The 23,375-nt window shown below is 35.8% G+C and overlaps 1 protein-coding gene across 5 annotated transcripts in view; it reads left to right on the top strand.

Annotated features, from left to right (window-relative positions):
* Positions 1–23,375, top strand: part of EXOC6 (exocyst complex component 6) — a 224,773-nt gene that overhangs the window by 40,535 nt on the left and 160,863 nt on the right. For all 5 annotated transcript variants that reach the window (XM_054503919.2, XM_054503918.2, XM_063669987.1 and 2 more), the window contains one exon: positions 21,994–22,165. In XM_054503919.2, coding sequence (XP_054359894.1) covers positions 21,994–22,165 — 172 coding nt within the window. The remainder of the gene's footprint in view (positions 1–21,993; positions 22,166–23,375) is intronic.

Genomic DNA, 23,375 nt, shown 5'->3' on the forward strand with positions numbered 1-23,375 from the left:
AGCTGAGGCTGGAGGATCACTGGAGTCCAGGAGATCGAGACCAGCCTGGCCAACATGATGAAACCCTGTCTCTACTAAAAATACAAAAATTAGCTGGGCGTGGTGGCGCATGCCTGTAATCCCAGCTACTCAGGAGCCTGAGGCAGGAGAATCGCTTTGAACCAGGGAGTCAGAGGTTGCAGTGAGCTGAGATTGTGCCACTGTACTCCAGCCTGGGTGACAGAGTGAGATTCCGTTTAAAAAAAATAATAATAATAATAATAATTTCTTCTCTTTCGATGGTTATATCCCACTTGTCAGTCCTAATTTTAGTATTTTTTGTATTTAAATTTAAATTTTGTTTATTTGTAATTTCAGTCGTTGTTTTCCCCTTTTGTTTGGTTAACTAGTGGTTTGCCTGTTTTGTTGATTTTTTTAAGAAACCTGTTTAGTAGTTCCATACATTTTCTGTTTTCTAACTCATTCCTTTCTGCTTTTATTTTTAATGATTCTTTCCATTTCTTTTATTCTTTTCCTAGCTTTTTGCATTTTGTACATAATTCATTTATTGATGTTATTATTTAATGCTGTTCTTCTTCGCTGATGATTGCTCTAGGTGTATTCTACATGTTCTGATATATCTTCCTTATTGCTCTTTTAAAGCAATTCTGCTGTATTTATTTCCCCTTTGGTCCAAAAGTTTTTTTATATTGTGTGTTTTTTATAACTTTCCAAGTATGGAGAGTCTTTTTTATTTGTTAAATTTTGCTACTGATTTCTAGTTTTATTACATTATAGTTAGATCAATCTGTTTTTATTCTATTCTTTCAAATTAATTGAGGTTTTATTAGTGGCTTAATATATGGTTAGTTTTCATGAGTATTCTATGTACTCTTCAAAGTGTATGGTTTTTTATTAGGCCTCACAGTTTTATACACATACATGCCTTATTAATTAAGTTCATTATATCTTCTAAAGCCTCATGTTATTTTTCACCTGATCATTCTTGGATTGAGAGAGATATGTTAAAGTCCCCTTTTATTAACTTGTTTCTCTTTCTTCTTGCATCTCCTGTAGTTTCTGTTCGATGAGATTGGTTTTGAATTTTTGGGTATATAAATATTAATGTTACATCTTTATTTTGAAAAATAAAGATATTTGTAGACTTTATAGTCTTTAGCATTGTAAATCATAAGTGAATTATAAATGTACAAATAATAAGTGTAAAGCTCAATTAATTTTCTGTTTTGTTTTCTATGATTGAGTAGTAGTATTTTTGTTTTGCTGTGAAGTCAGCCCTTCAGTGAATTTCTTCTTAACTGTAGATTAAGATTCCTGTAAAAGACTTGGGTTGAGTATATAGTTCATCTCTTAAGCTATTACGCAAAGTGCACATTAGATCTGCTGTAGTCAGTCTGATATTTTCGTTTAATTTTCTGAAGTTTTCTGGGAAAGCAATCTATATTTGCATTCATTAATCTACTTAATTGTTTAAACTTTGAATTAAAATTTATTTTCACAATTCATTTTATCCTAGAGGACAAATACAATTAAATATAGTGGGTGTTTTCATCTCTCATTTTTTGCATTTTACCAAATGCCCAAAAGTCAACAGGAAGAGATACCTCTTTGGTCAGGAATGTAAAAACAGGAAGGAGGAAGTCTATTGCAAATCTGTGCTGGCTGATTATGAATTCAGGTTTCACCATGGAGGATGTTCATTAATGATCATCAGTGTGCTGTGCTGTTATTCAGAATTACAGTGAGTATTAATGTCAGTAATACAGAATGTCAACACTAGTTATAGGAAGCAATGTTAACTAACACACGACACTAGACTTTTTCCTGTGCATGGAAACAGGATACTATTTGTGAGAACAAGTCAAGTAAAATTCAACATCAGAAATATACAGAAAACCGTTCTTCATTTTTGTGCTTTTGCTTGCTCTTGATGCTTTGAAGGGTCATATAATCCTTTAAGATATGAATGTATCTTTTAAGAAACATATTAAGGTATATCAATTCTGTCATTAAAAATTCTTTGACAGAATGTCTTCAAATAAGAGGAAGCATCTGGGCATTATTTTATAAAGCATTTTACGAGCACATATAGCAAACTAGATGAAATATTTCATGGAAAAACACATAGAACGTGAGTTTTTCAGTATTTATGTAAACAAGAAATATTTTTCAGTATTCTGTGGTGAAAGAAATTGGATTCTGGGCCAGGCGCGGTGGCTCATGCCTGTAATACCAGCACTTTGGGAGGCTGAGGTGGGCAGATCACTTGAGGTCAGGAGTTTGAGACCAGCCTGGCCAACATGGTGAAACCCCATTTCTACTAAAATATAAAAAAAAATTAGCCAGGTGTGTTGGTACATGCTTGTAATCCCAGCTACTTGGGAGGCTGAGGCAGGAGAATTGCTTGAACCGGGGAGGCAGAGGTTGCAGTGAGCTGGGATCGCACCATTGCACTTCAGCCTGGGTGACAGAGCAAGACCATGTCACAGAAAAAAAAAAAAAAAGAAAAAAGGAGAAAAGAAATTTGGATTCTATGTATATACATCTTTTTCCTCTTTAGTTGCTAGAAACTCTCAGTTATTCTGTAGCTACAGGCTATAGCATTGGTTTGAATACCAAGCAGCAGTATTTTAGGGTACTTACCTTAACTTCAGTTTTTTACTTAGCGGTACAATATTGTTGGTGTTTTGAAAAAACTAAAAGTTGTAAAATTTATATGGCATATCATCATCATCATCATCATCATCATCATCATCATCATCATCATGAGCCTGGTGACCTCTTTGACATGCTATTTTCATGAGGAGTCTAGTAACGTAAACCATGTCTTGACCCTTATTTCTGGATTATTATGTGGTAGGGCTTCCCAGCATTCTTTATGTTGTGACACAAACAGAAAATTAGATTGAGAGCTGAGATGATCAATATTGTGGTATTCCTATAACTTATTCATTTGGGAAGATATGCTCTAACGTACTAGTCAGATGAAGGTGTCTGTAAACCTTTTTTAATTGTAAGAAATGTGTGTGTGTGTGCGCCCCCACACATGCACACCCATGTGAGCATCTTTGTCCAGGATTTTAAAAAAATTTGTAGTTGTGGGTAATCAAACCAACTTGAGTTAGCTTAAGAAAAAATAAATGGTGAAGGTTACTGAGGTATTTTATAAAAATCTTAGGGCAGCCAAACTTTTTGAAAGACTGGAACAAAGAAGTGGACAACCATCTTTCTTTCTATTTCTCCTTGATGACTTTGTCTTCATCCTTTTGTGAAGTCTGACTTTCTCTGCTTCTCTCTGTACTTGGTGGAGGATGACCACCTATAGCTTTTATATGTTAGTCAGGCACATACCTGACTATCTGAATTCCAGTTAATTTAAAATTCCTGAGAGTGTATCAGATTGTACACCCCTGTTGCAGTGTATTTTGATTGAAAGAGGCTATGCAGCTTGTCCAGCCTTGTCAACGGGTAGCAGTTCTCAGAGAGAAGGTAGGTATTATAGCTGTGTTTGTGCACTTTCCTAGGGAGAACTATAACTTTGATTATAATTAGAGAGGAGAGTCATGCTGTCCTCAGGCACAGCCTAAATAAAGATTAAGAATCACTGTATGGGAATTACAGTGAAATTCCCAGTAACAACAGATATCTTTCATATCAGTTAAACTGTTTGAATTATGCACAATGCCATGTTCTTTCTTGTCTGTCTTTACCCGTGATTGAATACCCTCCTCCTCCTTTCTCTGCCAATTCAAATATTACCTATTATTGAATTCTCCTATTTCCTCCATGAAATTTTTGCATCTTAGAATACTGCATTCTACATGGATACACACACACGTATATTTTATATGTCTGGATTCTTATAGCATGGACTTTTAAAATGCTACACAGCATTATTTTGTTGTTTGTAAGTATGTCTTTGTGTATGAATAAGTATGTTTTGAATATAGCCCTAATTAGATTGCCCCTGAGACCTGTGATTTCATACCTGAGACCTGTGATTTCATACATATCTCATGAGTTCCTACTGTGTTACATAACAGAATGCCATGAGTACAACAGACTTAGTAAATCATTTTGGACTGAATTAATGAAAAACACAAACTTTCTTTATAGAAAAACTTAAAAAATATAGAAGAATAGAGAGCAGAAAAAAATCACTTTTATTCCCACTAAAGGATAATCATTGTTGACATTAATTTGAGTTTTTTCTATGTAAAGTGGACATGTAGTAAATATTGAATATTTATTGAGCAAAGTTATGTTATTCAACATATTAAATGATGATTACTATTAAATAGTTTTTAAGTGAAGCAGTAACTACAATGTATAGAAATTTTCATCCCTTTTTTATCAAAATAAAAATACAATTTTTTTGATTATAAAAATAGTAAATATTCATTAAAAAAATTTCAGAACAAATGTGTACATATAAAAATCACTTAAAACCCTTATAACCAAAAGTACTCTATATTTGGTGTGTGTATTTCTGAGTTTGTCCTGTGAGTATATCTGTATTTGTGTGTTCATCTTTTTGAATTTAGTATTGACAATGCCTATTATAATGTTATAAGCTCTCTGTAAGGTAATTCTTTATGGTTGATTAATATTTTAAAGTACATATATCTTAGCTTATTTAATTATTTCCTTATGTTGCACATTTAAGTGGTTCTCATTTTGTGTGAAATTTTATGAAAAATAATATTAAATCTAAAATAATTTCTTAGTCAATATCTTCATTCCTGGAGATAAAAGTAATCATGTAGGTAATTATAATAGCTAACATCTATTGAACATTGCCAATGTTTTAAACACTTAAATGCGTTATTTAATCTTAACAAGAAGCAAATAAGGTACCATTGTTATACCCATTTGCAGCTGAGGAAATTGAGGTAGGGATAGATAGATTAGGTCATTTGCCCCCTGCACTCAGTAATTGGTAGAGCTAGATGTGGATGCAGGCCATTTGACTCCAGAACCTACACTTTTAATCACCGTGCTTTGCCTTTTAACCTGGAGTATCAGATAATGAAAGCTGCAGTGTCAAAACATTATTACATTTTAACCTAAAAAAAAGAGAGGGTTTAAAGAATGTGATCAGAATTGCACTCAGGAAGGGGAGGGTCCTGTATGTCCAACCTGTGCTAGGGCAGAGGAGGCTCAGATCTTGAAAAGAACTTACAGTAAAGTGATGTAGGTTCCTTCTTCCTCTGCAGTTCCCAGACAGGCATCCAGTAGCTTAAGTGAGAACAATCTCCAGTTCATTTTCCTTAGGAGATAGGGGCTGTAAGAAAAATCACTGACACTTTTACCCTATGCATGCCCATTTTCATTTCTCAGTGATGGAAAAAAACAAAACAATGCAATCCTTTCCTACCTTCCCTTTTCATTCATATCCTCATTCATTCATTCCGGAGGTAAAAAAGAACTTAAACCAAGTTTGCTTTTAGGGCTCTCTTACTAGAGGGGATGGTTCTTTTTAGTTTAATAGAGCAAGGCTAATAGAATCTGAGTAATGATTTTTTGTTTTTTGTTTTTGTCATCCCTGAATGGGAAGGCGGGAAACTTACCCTTTGTGGTTTGTAAGGGAGTGTATGTATTGATGTTTTGGTATTGCCCACTTCATTGTGCAGGAGCTTAATTTCAAGAGAATTAATTACTACAGGCATTGCCATAATAATCAGAAAGATACTGTGGAAATCAGCAATGAATGTATTACTGACATTGAACATAAATAATATCAGCTACTGAATGACGATTTGTGCAGTCATCTCCTTTTACCTTTTCTGTAATATCCTTCAACATTACTTATGAGTCTAAGATTTGGATTGTCTACCTGGCTCTGGCCTTTTAGAAGCCACATGGTGTTGAATAAATCCCTTAACTTCTTTGAGCCTCATTTTCCTCATCTGTGAGATAGATATAAAACCAGTTGTCCTTTATACTTCTCCAGGTTCTTGATACCAAATGCAGTGATGTATGCAAAATTGCTTTGTGGATTGCAAAGCACTAATACAGATGGAAAAAGATGATTTTTATTTTTTGTTTTGTTATTTATATTCTGCTTTTGAGTGGGAATTGCCCTTTTCAACTTCTTGTTTTCTTTCTGATTCTTCTGCAAAGCTGAGAAATGACCAATAGAAGTGGACTGTGTGGTCAGGGTCAGTGATGGGAGTTGGGATCAGCCTTATATCACTAACTGTGTTTTTGTTTTCCTCCATACTACTTCTGGATATACTTATATGGCAAAATTCTTTGTCTTTTGAAAAACATTTAACAAATTAAATATATATATTACTTATTTAGTTTTAAAAAATATATTTTTGTCATTATAAAAAGGATTTGTCTTCAGGTAAAAATACTACAAACCTCATGTTGCATAGATAATGCAGATAGTTCCAGTTATCTGGTCAGTGGGCAAAAAGCAAGCACTTAAGGTCTTCAGCTCCAACCTTTTGTTCCATTTCCTATTGCTGGAATTTTCTATTCATTTCTTCTTGTTGGATAATTAAACTGGATGATGGTAGACATGGTAAACTGGCATTTATTCATCCTTGCCCTGCTCAGCCTTGGGAGTGGGTGAATTCTAGCTGGTAGATTGACTGCTTTTATTTGTTTGCCATGTTATGGTTTAGGTTTTTCTGAGCATCTGCATCAGTAATTGGAGTTGCTACAGTACTGATGGCGAGGTGACTGCTGATCTTGAGTCTCATCTACTTGATTTTCCTTATCCTCTTCATTGTAGTTCTTTCTAGGTTGTCTTTGGCGAGAAAGGTCCCTGTGGACATCTCTCTTGGGTAGTGATGCCAAGCAGGCACATGAAGGTCCAAGACAGAAAAGAGGGCAAAAGAAGACAGCAAAAAAAGGAACCTTAATCTTGATCCTAGGACTTTATAGGCTCCCCTCTTTCCCATGAGTCTTCCCTTAGGGTGGACTTCCCGCATGCCCAGTGCCCTCCTTACCCTTTGGAATTGAGCACACGCAGTGTGTTTAGGGAGTGATACGCGTGCCCATCTGATGTTTTCTTTCCTTTTTTGGTGGAGTGCGCCCCTGGAAGATCATACTTTACCATTTTTGTCTCTTATCACACATGCATGCCCAGGAAGTTGCTTCTTCCTGGGGGTGCCAAATTATCATTTTTAGAGAGACAATGCGATAATTGTCAAACTGTCACCTGACATTTCTGGTGGGTGGTGTGGAGAGCCCTCTCCTGCCCTGCCCATGCCTATCTACCTGTAACAATGACAAATGTGTTGTTTTTTTAAGCCAGGTTTTTCTCAATATACCTTAAAGGTTTTAAAATTGTTTTATACCTAGTCAAGTTGAGATTTTTAAGAACTTCATTTTTAATTTGTAATAAGAGCTTATCACTTTTTTCCAAAGAAATCAACAAACTGAGGCCACTTGTTAATAAAGGTCTTTAAAAATATATATGTATTTCAGGGGGTTCTTTGTTTCAAAGTTAGAATTAAATATATTTGCTTCTGGCTTTCATTTTTAAAATTTTCTGCGGTTTAGTAAAGTTGTTGCTTCCACCTCAGGATATACTTTATACAATGTTGTCTTTTCCAGGACTGCCAAAAATTATCTTTTTAAGCATTAACTTTGCTTAATGTTTTCCCACTATAAAATGCTAATGTTATTATATAGTTTAGAAGTGGGTTAAAAGGCTCATAGAAGCCAGTTGTGGTTGTTCACACCTGTAATCCCAGCACTTTGGAAGGCTGAGACTGGAGGACCCCTCGAGACTAGCCTGGGCAACGTAGGGAGACCGCATCTCTACAGAATTTTAAAAAAATTAGCTGAGCATGGTGGTGCACGCCTGTGGTCATAGCTACTGGAGAGACAGGTGAGAGGATCACTTGAGCCTGAGGTTGAACCTGTAGTGAGCTGTGATCACACCACTGCACTCCAGCCTGGGAAACAGAGTGAGACTCTGTCTCTAAAAGAGAAAAAAATGCTCATAGGTCTGTTAGAAATTTTAGGTTATTTTTCATTCAGTAATTTCAGTATTATCCTCATATATGACATCTAACATGAATCAATCATAAAAAATCATCCTTTGTAGATTTTCTAATGCTGATGAAGAAGACAAGTAAAATATGTTTTTGTTTGTATTTGATTGATATTCAATTCCTTATAGATCTTATCCATCAGTACTGATTTCCCATTAGTTTTCAATATATGTAACTTTTATATATTTATTGCAAATTCAAACACTGATTTTAAGATGTTCTTTAGTAAAATTATTATATGTGTTCTTTCAATATTTGAATGCCTATTGTATGTCAGGCACTCTGTAATGTATAAAAGTTTATCCTGTGCTGTGTTGTTTATACTTACCCATAGGAGCCTGGAATTGCCAGATAATTTTTGTGCTGTTTATGATTCTGTTCTACTATTTTTTTAAAACAGTTATATTAAAGCAATAGGTAACAGGGTAAAACCACTTCAAAAAATGGGGAAATCTTATTTTTATTTTTATTTCATAATACTTAGTTGTTGATTAGGTCGAGTATGAGGTTCACAACATATTTTGATGCGGTGCTAAATGAAAATACAGTCATCCCAGTTTTTGTGGGGATTTGCTTCCGGGAACCGGTGTGGATACCAAAATCCATGGATGTTGAAATCTCTTATATAAAATGGTGTAGTATTTACATATAACCTATGCACATCCTCCCATGTACTTTGTCATCTCTAGATTACGTATAATACCTAATAACAATGTAAATGCTATGTAAATAGTGGTTTACTGTATTTGGATAGGGAATAATGGCAAGAACAAAAGTCCGTACATGTTTAGTATAGACGCAACCACCCATTTTTTTTTTCCTTGAATGTTTTCCATCTGTGGCTGGTTGAATCCAGGGATACGGAACCCCCAGATACAGAGGGCCGACTGTACTTGGATTTCTAGAGGTTACTTTTTGGTAAAGGGTGCCCTCTAGTGAGCCTGTTCTTTTTATTAAGATTTGTAATTTATATCCTCACAGCACTTGTGAATTGAATGTAGAAACAGAAGACACCTTCAGTTCTCAAGGAACTTAGAAGATAAAATATACACCAAGTAGTGGGAGAGTAAATTTGATGTACATATTAATAAAAGATAGTGTAATATAAGCCTTATGTTAAAAAAAAACTGGGAAAATTTCTGGTAATGGGAAGGTTATCCAGTATAGCTATTTATGAAATTAACATTAAGGAACTGTCTTGAGCTGAAATTTGAAGGAAGTTTAAAATTAGTATTGAAGCATATGGAGGGGGAAGGGCATCCAGGGGTAGAAAATAAGTTTAGGACAGCACCAAAAAGGACTAGTGCCAAAAGGGAAAAAATTGGAGAAAAAAGGAATTATCCTGGGAAAGATTTTAGATTTAATACTATTTTAAATATTTTATGCAAATTTCCAAGTAACTTGTATTCTACATGAAAACTTTTTGGTTTTTTTTAGGAATTCAGGAAAGACTTGGCTGGGCAGTTGTAGGTTGGGGTCTCTTATGTGGTTGTAGTCAAATGGATATTGGTTGCTGTCAGCTACCTGCTGGGGCTGAAGTAATCTGAAGTCTCGACTGGACTAGACAGCCAAGATGGCTCGCCCACATTGCTGGCAGTTGCTGTGGCTGTCATTTGGGAGTGGCTACATGTGGCCTGTCCAGCTTGTCATTTTTAGGATAGTCAGATTTCTTACATAGTGGATGGCTTTCTCCAGACTAAGTGTCTAAAGGAGGCAGGCAGATATTGCATGGCCTTTTCTAGTCTTTGAAGTCACATAGTGTCACTTCTGTCATATTCCATTGGTGAAAGTAGTCACAAGCCTGCCCAGATTAAAGGAAGGGAGTGTAGACCCTTCCTCTTATTGTAAGATGTGCAAAGAATTTTGGACCTGTGTCATAATACTACTTCATTTACTTTCTTGCCTCTCTGAAGAATAGATTCAGTGTAGATAAAGTTTAATGATTTAAGGAATAATTGTGTTCTGTATTAAAGTTGCCTGTGTATATGCCTGTTTTCTGCACTTCATTTTCAGTTTCTATTGCTTATGCACTTACACAATACTTAATATTGGTAGAAGGAATCTTCCTTTTTCTTGACCTACCTATTATTTCCTTGGAGCTGTTGTATTTCTGATTTGCTTCTGGATTGCAGAGTATCAGTGATATGGTTTGGCTGTGTCCCCACTCAAATCTCTTCTTAAATTGTAGTTCCCATAATCCCTAATTGTCATGAGATGGACCAGGTGGAGATATTGAATCATGGGGGTGGTTTCTCCCATCCTGTTCTCCTGATAGTAAGTTCTCACGAGATCTGATGGTTTTATAAGGGGCTTTCCTCTTTGCTTGGCTCTCATTCTTCTTCTCCCTGCTGCCATGTGAAGAAGAACATGTTGGCCTCTTCTTCCGCCATGATTGTAAGTTCTCTGAGGCCTCCCAAGACATGTGGAACTGTGAGTCCATTAAATCTCTTTTTCTTTATCAATTACCAGGTCTCGAGTATGTCTTTATTAGCAGCATGAGGACAGACTAACACAATCAGCAAATGTTATGGGAAGGTTGTTATTCATGTCTGCTGTATTTGATAAAATGGTTGGAAAAATGTTAAGAGTACTGGATATGATACTTTTACATTGGTTTTTTTCTTGATATTTCATATTGCTAACTAACTATAGTAGAAATATTTTTATTCCAAGATTGAGTGGCTACTTTGAGCAAACCTTTTGTGCATTTAAGATAAGGAGGTGGTGGTCAGGCACAGTGGCTCACGGCTGTAATCCCAGCACTTTGGGAGGCCAAAGCAGGTGGATCATCTGAGGTCAGGAGTTCGAGACCAGCCTGGTCAACATGGTGAAACCCCATCTCTACTAAAAATACAAAAAATAGCCAGGCATGATGGCAGGTGCCTGTAATCCCAGCTATTTGGGAGGCTGAGGCAGGAGAATTGCTTGAACCTGGGAGGCAGAGGTTGCAGTGAGCCAAGATCGTGCCACTATACTCCAGCCTGGGCAACATGAGTGAGGCTCTGTCTCAAAAAAAAAAAAAAAAAAAAAAGAGAGATAGGGAGGTGGTGTCTTTGCTATTTGTTGTTTAAAAGAAAATAATTCCAAATCATGTGGCTTTATGAAAAAAGGTCCCATCTCTCAAAGATAATTTATCTACTATCTTTAAATGATATTTTAGCCCATTGTTTCTCACATGGTCGTTACTGAAATTTTGGGTTTCTTAAGTATATCTGGAGGCTACTGAAGAGAGTTGCCATGTTTCAAGTCTCACTTCTGACTCTAACTTCAGGTTTTCAAGTGGGTTATAAATTGATATTGCAGAGGCTGCTCCACTGAAAGATTAGATCACATTCTCAATTTATATAACAAAGAATACAAAGATTTACTAGAAACAACATGGTCACTCAGGTGGGAACAAATAGAGTGTCTCAGTGAAGCTTCTCCTACTTTCCAGGATCCATACGGGAGGCACAGAAAACTGCTGATAACTTTATGTGGGCAATGTAGGGCAACGTTCTGCATCTCAGAAAGCTTACTATTTGCTATATAACTGCCCTTTCATAATTGGGGCCTATGTATGTCCTATTCTGAAAGAACTGTAACAATTCATGTGCTTCTGTTTAAATAAATGTTTTCAAATCTTGGCTTTAAATCAATTGTGAACTAATTTGTTGCAGGAGAATTTGGTGAATTTACCACATTTACTGATATATCCAAATTCTATATTTTGAAATCATTTTGAGATTGACAGCAAGTGATGTGTATTGGATAGGATGATTTTAATAGCTTTTGGTAATTTCTATTGTTTTTTTGTGTTTGCTTTAAAAACTGTCTTTATAGCAGCATTTTAAAGAATGTTTAGTTTGTCAAAAGCTGGTAATTATAACATGGTTAATTGTCTTATATATTTAATATTCAGAAAAATATAGTTTATAGTTAGTAACTAAAATTTCAGTACTAGTCAATAAGATTAGCACCTAGAATCTGAAAAGAATTCAGTATAAATATGAAATTGCTAAAGAAGTATCATATGTACTCTTACTAATATGAAATACCAAAGTTTTCAGTACTAGTCAATGAGATTAGTAGCTGGAATCTGAAAAGAATTCACTATAAATATGAAATTGCTAAAGAAGTATCATATGTACTCTTACTAATATGAAATACCAAAGTTTAATTACTAATAATGAGAAATATAAAATTGAGATTGATATACTAGAAATTAAGCTTGATATGCCATTTGAAGAACTGGTGAAATAATAGTAAAAATGCCTATACTGGAAGAATAAAGAATGCGCAGAAGAGTGTGAAAGCAATTTTTTATTGATAGAAATGCAAACTTAAGGCTAATGTATCATTTGAGAAACTGGCAGAAAGTAGGTTAGTGTTTGAAAAGGTATAAAATGACATTAAAAAGCATTAAAGGAAGTCAGAAGTAACTGATAGTATTTTGTCAGGGGTAAAAGAGTTAAGTTTTGTTTTCTTTTTGTTTTTTTCTTTTCTTTTCTTTTCTTTTTGAGATGGAGTCTTGCTCTGTTGCCCAGGCTGGAGTGCAGTGGTGTGATCTTGGCTCACTGCAGCCTCTGCCCCCTGGGTTTAAGTGATTCTCTTTCCTCAGCCTCCCGAATAGCTGGGACTACAGGTGTGTGCTACCACAACTGGCTAATTTTTTTGTATTTTTGGTAGAAACAGGGTTTCACCATGTTGGCCAGGCCGGTCTCAAACTCCTGACCTCAAGTGATTCACCTGCCTTGGCCTCCCAAAGTGCTGGGATTACAGGATTGAGCCACTGTGCCTGGCCTAAAGTTTTGTTTTCTGATAAAGGTTTGTAGAAAGCTTTGACACCAAAAGGTGTCAGTTGACACAAGCAGTGTCAATGCCCAGGGATTCCTGAACAATATTTCTGCTTCTAGTTTTCCAGTATTTGCAAGTCCATTTTCTTGCTAGTTTTTGTTTTTTCTTAAAAGCAGTTGATTGACATTTAGTAAAATACATGAGAAAGTCAGCCACTGACTAGCATTTTAATGGCAATTGCTCTAGGTACTTTCTCACATTATACACTATGCAGATGTAACCCCTGGCCATGCTCTTCTATGGTTATGCAACCAGTATATCTATTCTGTTAGTGAACAAAGCATTCTGGGACAGAGAAAAGCCATTTTTATTTTGTCTAGAAAAGAAACTATACTATTCTAGCAAATATAAGTAATTTCGGGACATTAGAATTAGATACTTTGAGATTATATCAGATTTTCCTCAAAGTGTAGACATTATTTTAGTAAAAAAGAGTAAATACATTTTATTTTCTTCACAGTTGTAATGGATTTATTCTTTACAATGAAGATTGCAGTGAATTAAAAAGATACCCAAAATAGTGTAAGGATATTACATGCTTTTTAACAAAAAATATATAATATGTTGCCAGTGATGAGTTTTTTTCGCAATAATACATCGTGAATGTTGGTTTTTCATCAGAAAGGGAACTTTTCCTTAAAAAAAATACTCTGGAATATGATTACTAAGTCATTTATTTACAGAATATAGCATCTTTCCAAAAAATTAAAGTGGCCTTAGTTTCTCAGTTAAGACATTTGATTTGATGATAAAAGCATTAATTTCCAGTGAACCAATTTTAACATTTTAATGTCTTATCTTTCTTTTTGTATTTATTTTACTACCACTAGGTGGAGCCCTAAACACACAATTCAAGAAAGTATCTCTGCAAAATACTTTGTTTAAATTCCCTAAAGCCAATTTATAATCAGTTACAGCAAATTAACTCATATTTAAACTTTGAAAACTTTGGTTTTCAAGAGTTGATATAATGAAGATAGAAAATGTGTTTGATACTTAAAATTTTTTTAGCTATATTTTTGAGACACATACAGTATTTTTATACATTCCCAGTTGCTAAAATTAAAATATGTAAGTAAAATCTTTAGTGTGGCATAAGCCATATTTGTTCTCTGTTCACATGAAGGTTAAAGTCAGCTCTTTTTTTTTTTTTTTTTTTTTTTTTTTTGAGATGGGAGTCTTTCCCTGTTGCCCAGACTGGAGTGCAGTGGCGCAATCTTGGCTCACTGCAACCTCTGCTTCCCGGGTTCAAGTGATTCTCCTGCCTCAGCCTCCCGAGTAGCTGGGATACAGGTGTGCATCACCACGCCTGGCTAATTTTTGTATTTTTAGTAGAGACAGGGTTTCACCATATTGGCCAGGCTGGTCTGGAACTCCTGACCTTGTGATCCACCCACCTAAGCCTCCCAAAGTGCTGGGATTACAGACATGAGCCACTGTGCCCAGCCATTTCTTCTTTTAAAAATGATTTTGCATCTGTACCTCTGTCTGAGTTGCATTAAATTTTGCCAGAATTAGACATTTTATTGTGTTAAGCTTTTGGAAGGGATGACTGAGCTAACCCCCCCCTCTCCTTTTTACTTTTAAACAAATTTTATTTTATTTATTTATTTATTTTGCCTTTGCCCTGAACTCTCTTACAATGATGTGTCATTATCTATATATAGAGCACTAAGGTATACTCTTACTGGATGTGGGAGAATGAGAAATTTACTAATTTTCTAATGTTCGCTCTTGCTGGTTCTAGCATATAAATATGTGTGTGTTTGTTTACAGGAACTTGATTAGACTTACCAATAGAAATTATAAAATTTTGGGAGACAGTTTGAAAGAACGAAAAATTATTTTTGTTAAAATTGTTTATTGATTCAAAATTTAGAATGGCAATAAATCTAGCACATTCATATATGAATTAGGTAGATATAACTATAAACCAAGTAGACTCAGAGAGTGAGTACTGCTAAACAGCATTTCCTTTCTGTTCCTACAAATCAGAATTTCAAAGAATAATGATTATTATTTAAAGAAAAAAAAGAAAAATAGCTTTTTCAGAGTCTCTTCAACTGAGGTCAAGTACAGGGCCCTCGGTTTTCTCTACTTCTTTTTGCTCCTCCTTATTTTGTTGCATTTGTAATTTAAAACTGCGTAACTATTAGCTATGCCTCAGTTATCATCCCCCTTTTCTGTCCATTGGTTGATTTCACCTGATGGGTGCAACAGTGCACATCAGGGATTCCCTATTGAGTCATTCTCAGTTGTTGATCTTCAAAGGTGATCTGGTTGGTTGCTATGCGGGTAACTTCCCTCTGCATTCCATGCTGCTTATCACCATTTCTGACTGGAGAGTCTATGTAATATAATAGTTCAGAGCACTGACTTTGGAGTCAGGTAGACCTGGGGTTAAATCTTGACTCTGTTACTATATGACTTCAGACTCAATGTCTTAATCTTCCCAAACTACATTTGTAAATTGTGATGCTAACAGAATCCATGTTGTAAAGCTGTAATGATTACCATAGTTAAGCCAGAAGTATGTCTGGAATAGCAAATGGTTATCTAGGGTCAGAAGAGAGTTGGGACAGCCTGAGACTTAGTAATTGGTAGATCAAGACCTACTCTTCTCATTCACAGTACTAATTCTTTAATTTTTTTTATTGGAACTTATGGTTCTGTTTTTATACTTAATGAGATAATGCATGTAAAGCACTTAATACATAATAAGTACTTGGTTGGTTATTATTTTTATCATTACCATCATTAAGCCAGAAGCAGCAGACATGACTCCTCTCTGGCCGGTTAAGTCACTGTGGGGAATTGTTGACCTGAAGAGCACATCTTCTCTTCATTTTCTTCTCCTTCCACCATCTTTCCAAATTATCAGGCTGTCTGATTTGATGTTAACCCTAGATGGTTATCAAGAGAGAAGGTCCATAAGTTCTGCTCTACATACTGTGTCAAGAGATTCTTGGGATAAGAGTAGCTTTTGTCTTTTTCCTCATTCCAGTGTTCTGATGCATGTCCACCTTTTCTCCTTTCTTGCCTCTCTTCATTCACTCAGCTATTTATTATTGGCCTTATTAGCAAATTTCTAGACTAGTTATTTTTAATATTACTTTTTATCAACTTAAGTAGAGGATTAAATCAACTACTTGTAGTGATTAATTTAATTTTTTTTTTTTTTTTTGGAGACGGAGTTTCGTTCTTATCGCCCAGGCTGGAGTGCAGTGGTGTGATCTAGGCTCACTGCAACCTCTGCCTCCCAAGTTCAAGCAGTTCTCTCCTGCCTCAGCCTCCCAAGTAGCTGGGATTACAGGCACCCGCCACCACACCCAGCTAATTTTTGGTAGAGACAGGGTTTCTACCTGGCCTGTTGGCCAGGCTGGTCTCAAACTCCTGACTTCAGCTGATCTGCCCACCTCAGCCTCCCAAAGTGCTGGGATTACAGGAGTGAGCCACTGTGCCCGGCCGATTTATTCCATTTTGAGTGCTTGCTTGCTGGCTTTTAGATTTGTGCTGCATTTATTAAAATGACATAGATCTAGGAACTTTCTAGGCTTTTTCTAGGGCCAGCATTCTATCATTTGATGAATTTTTGATTCTGGCACTTGCCTGATTCTTCAGTACATTCTTTAAATGCAATTTATTCCTGTGGTTTGGAACTTTTATTCACCTTGATGACTTTATTTCTGTGTACTCTGCTCATTGATATGGGTTGTGGGTGGCAAGTGGTGGTATCAGCTGTGAGTACAGCTTGTGTGCATGTCTGCAATAGCAAATGGTTATCTAGGGTCGGGAGAGAGTTGGGACAGCCTGAGACTTCGTAATAGATCAAGACCTACTCTTCTCATTCACAGTACTAATTCCTTAATATTATTTTTATTTCTTTCATTGGAACTTACGGTTCTATTTTTTAACAGCAGAAGGCATGGAATGTAAATAGTTTACCCCTCTCAGGCTTTGGTTTTCTATTAATGGAGGGTGGGTATTGCATATATTCTAAAAAAATATATATTGTTTTTCTCCATTATAGCATCAACAGAAAAAGAGGAGTTCATCTGTGGTGCTATAGTAGATGCACTGGCAGTATCCCGAATTACTATAAAGCAGGAGGAGTTTTGTTTTTAAAACTTTGAAGAATATATTGGAAAAACATAGCAAAGGATTTACTTTGAGAACTTTCTAAACTGAAATAGACTTCTGGGAAAGAACTATTGTTCTCTTCTTCCTGTTTATTTATGTTATTACTCTTCTTCAAAAGGGATAACAGTATCTCCTTTATATCCACAAAGGCAGTCAAATCCTCCCTTGAAGGGACTCTGTATTCGGGTAGTCCTGAAATATCTCTTGCTAGATTTTTGCTCCAATGTGATAATTGTAATATAAACAATTTTTTTGGTGTATTGTGTTTATTATTTGGTATTTTAAGAGCCAGATAAATGTCCAACTTTTAATAAAATGTGTTAAAAAACATAGAAATGTGTATGTATATTACTTAAATACAATACTTTTTCATAATGATGAAATAAAAATTTGTTTATAGCACACCAAGATCAGTTAAGATAAACTTCTTGCACAAGAATTTTCCTTAGAAATAATGTTATTTAATTAATAGTTCTTGTTATATATGTTAATTGTGGGAAAAGTATGAAGTAGGAATTTTAGTACTGCCTCAGTTACTCACCAGCTAGGCTACATTGAGCAAGTCATTTATCATTTCTATACTGTTTACTCATTTGTGAAAAAGAGGCAGTGATAGTTTCTCTGATGTGTATAAGAAATAAATGAAACACTAAATGTAAAAAATGCAAAAGGACATATAAAAATGTTAGGTGTTAGTGGTAGTCGGATCCTTTGGAGTGATAATTGAGTTTTGGTCATATTTATTTGATATTTGTATCTAGTACTCAATTGTTCAGCCACTGGTTCACTTGTTTAACAAGGATTTGGTTGTCTCATGTGCATACTATACTAGTCATTAGTGTATGTTAAGCACTTACCATGTGTCAGTTATTGTTTAAGAATTTTTCATGTTTACTAATTTAATCCTAACACTCTAATGTAGATACTATTTTTTAAAGACTTTTTTTCTTTAGAGTAGTTTTAGGTTTCCAGCAAGATTGGGAGGAAGTACAGAGATTTCCCTTATATTCCCTATCCTACTCATCCAAAGCCTCCCCAGTGTCAATATCCCTCACCACAGTAGTAGATTTTTAAAAACTGATGAACCTACATTGACACATTATTATCATTCAAGGTCTAGTCTAGATTCATTTCTTTGCATGTGGATGTCCAGTTGTTTTAGCACCATTTGTTGAAGACTATCTTTTCTCTATTGTATTACCTTTGCTCCTTTGTCAGAATTCAGTTACTGTGTTTATGTGGGTCTATTTCTGGGCTGTCTATTCTGTTCCATTGATCCGTTTGTTTTGCCAATACCATGCAATCTTGATGGCTGTAACTTTATAGTAAATCTTGGGTCGTGTTGTCAGTATTCCAATTCTATTCTTTTTTTTTTCTTTCTTTCTTTTTCAGAGTGAGGGTTGTGCTCTGTCACCCAGGTTGGAGTACGGTGGCACAATCATGGCTCATTTCTGTCTCAAACTCCTAGGCTCAAGCAATTTTCCCATCTCAGCCTCCTGAGTAGCTGGGACTACAGGCGTGTGCCACCATGCCTGGCTGAATTTTGTCCTTTTTCAATATTGTTTTGGCTATTTTGGGTCTTTTGCCTTTCTATATAAACCCAAAGATCAGTTTATCGATGTCTGCAAAATAACTTGCTGGGATTTTGATTGGGATTGCCTTGAATCTATAGATGAAGTTGGGAAGAACTGATATCTTAATGATATTGTCTTCCTCTTCAGAAACATGGAATAGTTCTTCATTTATTTAATTCCTTGGTTTTTTAAAAATCAGAGTTTTGTAGTTTTCCTCCTGTACATCTTGTGTATTTTTTAGATTTATATCTAAGTATTTCATTTTGGAGGATGCTAATATAAATGGTATTGTGTGTTTAACTTCAAATTCTACTTGTTCATTGCTGTATGTGCTATTTTTATCCCTATTTTATGGTTGTGAAAACTGATACTTAGAGAATTCAGGCGGCTTACCTGAGGTTGAACTGCTAGTAAGTGCCTTTTCTAATTTCATCCATTCATCTATTAATTCATCCATTTATTAATGAATTATTTATTGAGCTTCTGTTATATGATAGACACTATTCTAGGGCTGGAGATACAACAGGGAACAAAACAGACAAAAACTATGCACTTATGCAACTTACATTCCAGTAGGGGAAGACAGATAATACTTAAAAGTGTGAAACAGAGAGTATATTCTACAGTGGAAAGAATGATATAGTGATAAACTCCTTTGTTTTAGAAGATTAAAAAATAAAGCAGGGAAGGGGATTGTGTGTGTGTGTGTGTGTGTGTGTGTGTGTGTGTGTGTGTATCTGTCTGTCTGCCTATCTATCTCTCTGTCTGGTCTATCTAGATAGCATAGATGGGAATATGCCTGTGTATTAAGGAAGCCATGAGGAGGCCAGTGTTGCTGGCATGGAATAAGTAAAATAGAGAGTAAGTAACAGGAATTGAGGTCAGTGAGGTAACAGGAGGCAAAATTATGTAGGGTCTTATGGGCTGTTGTAAGATAAATTGGGTTTTGAGCAGAAGAGAGACGTGGGATCTGCCTTAGGTTTTAATGGGATAATTCCCATTAGCTATCATCTGGCCGCTGTATTGAGAACAGACTGAAAGGGAACAAGGATGGAATCAGGGAGACCAGTTAGGAAGCAGTTGACAAATCTAGGCAAGACATGTTGTTGGCTTAGTCCAGGGTGATACCAATGGGGAGGTAGTTTGCTGGAGAAGGAGAATAGTCAAGGGTGAGTCCAAGGTTTTTTGCCTGAGCAACTAGAAAAGTGGGGTTTACTGAGATGAGGAAGACTATGGGAAGGGCAGGTTTTGTGAAAGGAGATCAGGAATTCATTTTCGGACATATTTGAGATGCTTATCGGACATCTAATTGGAGAGACATATGAGTTTGAGGAGAGGTCAGGGCAGAGATAAAAATTTAGCAGGTGTCAGTGTGCTTATGGAGTTTAAAGCTACAAGTCAAGATGACATGGAGAGAGATAGAAAAGAGAATATGTCCAAGATCAGAGCCTAGTTCTAACTCAGCTCTTACAGAACCTAAATTCTTTTTAAAAAATTAAAAAAATTAGAATTTATATTTGACGTACATTAGAATGTAGGCATAGATGCCAAGAACCTAAATTATTTTTTTTCTTTTTTAGACAGAGTCTCACTCTGTCACCCAGGCTGGGGTGCAGTGGCATGATCTTTGCTCACTGCAACCTCTGCCTCTCGGGTTCAAGCGATTCTCCTGCCTCAGCCTCCGAGTAGCTGAGATTACAGGCACCTGCCACGAAGCCCAGCTAATTTTTGTATTTTTAGTAGAGACAGTGTTTCACCATGTTGGCCAGGCTGGTCTCAAACTCCTGACCTCAAGTGATCTGTCCGCATCGGCTCCCAAAATGCTGGGATTACAGGTGTGAGCCACTGCATCTGGCTGCCAAGAGCCTAAATTCTTAATAATTGGTATCCTATATTGTTACCTCTTGTATTAGAGAGTGTACTCATTAAAAACCTAAGACAGAGGCTACCCTCAAGAAGTTTATGGTCTATTTGGGGAAACAAAATATATTTTAAATACAAAACATGTAAATTACAATACAAAGTAATATATGATTACATGTTAGAATAACTGTAAGGGGTTGTAAGTTTACCTGTCCTGCAGATGACTTGGCAGATTACTTGGCATGGGAATGATTGGCAAAGGCCTGCTGGAAGAAATGGGACTTGAAATGAACCTCAAACAATGGGCAACGGATGTAGGGGTGAGGTTTGGAAAGTTCCCAAGACCACTCTCAGGTTCAAAAATTTGCTAGAGGGACTCACAAAATTCAGCAAAGTTGTTATACTCATAGTTATTGTTTGTTACAGCAAAAACAACAACAACAAAAACTTTCAAAAAACTACACAGATTAAAATCAACAACAGAAAAGGCACACAGGACAGGGACTAGGAGAGTTCCACGAGTGAGCTTTCAGTTGTCCTTTCTCAGTGGAATTGTGGACAGCACTTACTGCTCCCAGCAGTGATGTATGGTAACACGCATGGAGTACTGTCAATCAGGGAAGCTCATCCAAGCTTTGGTATCCAGGATTTTTATTGGAGTTTGGTCATATAGCCATGACTGACTACCCATGTAGACTTGGCTGACTGCCCACATTGCTGACCTCCTGCCCCTCCACAGCTAAAACTGTGTGGCCTCAGGCCTCACCATCAGTCACACTGTTAGCATCTACTATTTGGCAGTCAAAGCCTTCCAGGTAAACAAAGAAGACACTTACCAGGCAGGGTATGCCAAAGGCTTTCCTCCCAGGAATCAGTGGCAAGGGTAGTCGTTTACCGCACGGTGAATAGAGGGGTATGCTCTCTGTGGAGACAGCATGAGCTGAGAGACAGTAGGAATGAATATGCCATGTTTAGAGAACATTGTGGTGACTGCAATATGGGCTTGTACCTGAGAATATGAACCCTGGAGCCGGACTATCAGGAGTCATATCCCAGCTGTCACTTGCTGGTTGTGGAATTTATGGCAGTTCAGTAATCTGTAACTCTTCTGTAAAGCAAGGGTAATAACAATACCTACTTTGTAGCCTTGTTGTGGGGATTAAAGAATTAATATATAAAGCATTTAGAACATGAGCATTTAGTTTACATAGTAAATGCTGTAAAAATCATGAGTTTGTTCATTCATTCTTTAATCATTCATTCACTCAGTAATTCTTTGTTTTTGAATGTTAGTATGTTAAAGACTTGTATTAGGCCTACATCTCCTGAGCCTCATACCTTTATTTCCAGATACCTCATGCTATATCTAGAGCTTGTGTGGTTCTTTTAATATTATCATGTTCAGGAAGAAATAAAATACTTTCACGCAAATTATTTCTACTAAAGGTAATATTATCACCAGTTTATTTGTTCAGAGATTTAATTTTAGGATATCACCTCTTGCAAAGATCAGGCTTACTAAATAATACATTTTGGTTAATTTTAGCTTTCTTATATACATTCAGGTCTGTGTATGATGACCAACCAAATGCGCACAAGAAGTTTATGGAAAAGTTAGATGCTTGTATCCGTAATCATGACAAGGAAATTGAAAAGATGTGTAATTTTCATCATCAGGGTTTTGTAGATGCTATTACAGAACTCCTTAAAGTAAGGACTGATGCAGAAAAACTGAAGGTAAGAAATATGTTAAAATTGTTTACCTTTGTTCTCATTAAATTACTCAAGTCTTAGTTGATAGTACATATGTACAAGTCATTATTAAGTATGTTACTTTCAAGAAGTGAATTAGTATATGTATTTGGGAATGCTCTTTATGCTCTATTAACACAGTTGTCATGCTAATGACAGGAGTATTCTCTTTTTCTGAAGCAAGTAATGCACTGACTTAACAGGATTTCATTCCATGCAGGGAAGTGAACTCAAAACATGCATACAATGAAAGGCCCTATTTGTAGTTTTTGGATTTCTAAAATGACAATTAGTACAATATTTATAAAATGTTATCCTCTAAAATTCCTTTAAAAACTTAACGATAAATAGTTATGTTCTCAGCATTATTTAATAATGTGAAAACTTTTTGAAAGGTTTAACAGCAGTGTGTATTTTTCTTAAAGAAAGTTGGTCTACACTTTCTGCCATACAGCTAAAACATTATTTATTAAAAGAGACGTGGATTTGTTCAGTCAGGATAAAAAATATTTAATTATAAGAATTGTCCTATTTATCTTTCTTTACATTTAGAGCACTTAGCAGACAAAATGACCCTGGTTCACCAAAGGTTATGATTAGAAAACCATTGTATAAAGGATATTCAGATAACAAGAGACTAACTACAGCATCAATGAGGTCACTGAGCATCTTTGTTCAGAAATTAATGAGATTTTTAATAAACCAGAATGTGCTTCCTTACTATGATGACCTAATGAGTCACTTAATATGTGGGAAAATTTGAGGTTGAGCTTTGCCTGCACCTGCAGCATTAAAATGTTGCTGTGGATTGAAATTTCTGTGTTTGATGTTAATCAACCACCCAGTGTTTGCATTCAGCAAAGTATGAATGTTTAATTACCACAAAATGCAATCACCATTTCCTACAGACAATGAATGGCACATAGACCTCATTGAAGTTATCAAAAGGGGACCAGTGGTCAATTGGGTCAGTGATTTGAATTGTTTGACAGACTTAGAGAAGCAAGTAAAGTTCAAAAATCCTGAGTAAATTTGAGAAGTTTGCCACAGAATCTGTTAAAAAGAACTGTCATAAGTAATTGAAGTTAACAAAAGCCCTTTTCAATCAAAAGTTCAAGTTCAAGCTGTAGAGTTAATTTGAATTTGCATTTCTTTGTTCTAAGTTTCTCATGAAGCATGATCTGATTACAAGGGT

The sequence above is a fragment of the Pongo pygmaeus genome, chromosome 8, assembly GCF_028885625.2.
Source record: "Pongo pygmaeus isolate AG05252 chromosome 8, NHGRI_mPonPyg2-v2.0_pri, whole genome shotgun sequence".
In the NCBI taxonomy this organism is placed as follows: domain Eukaryota; kingdom Metazoa; phylum Chordata; class Mammalia; order Primates; family Hominidae; genus Pongo; species Pongo pygmaeus.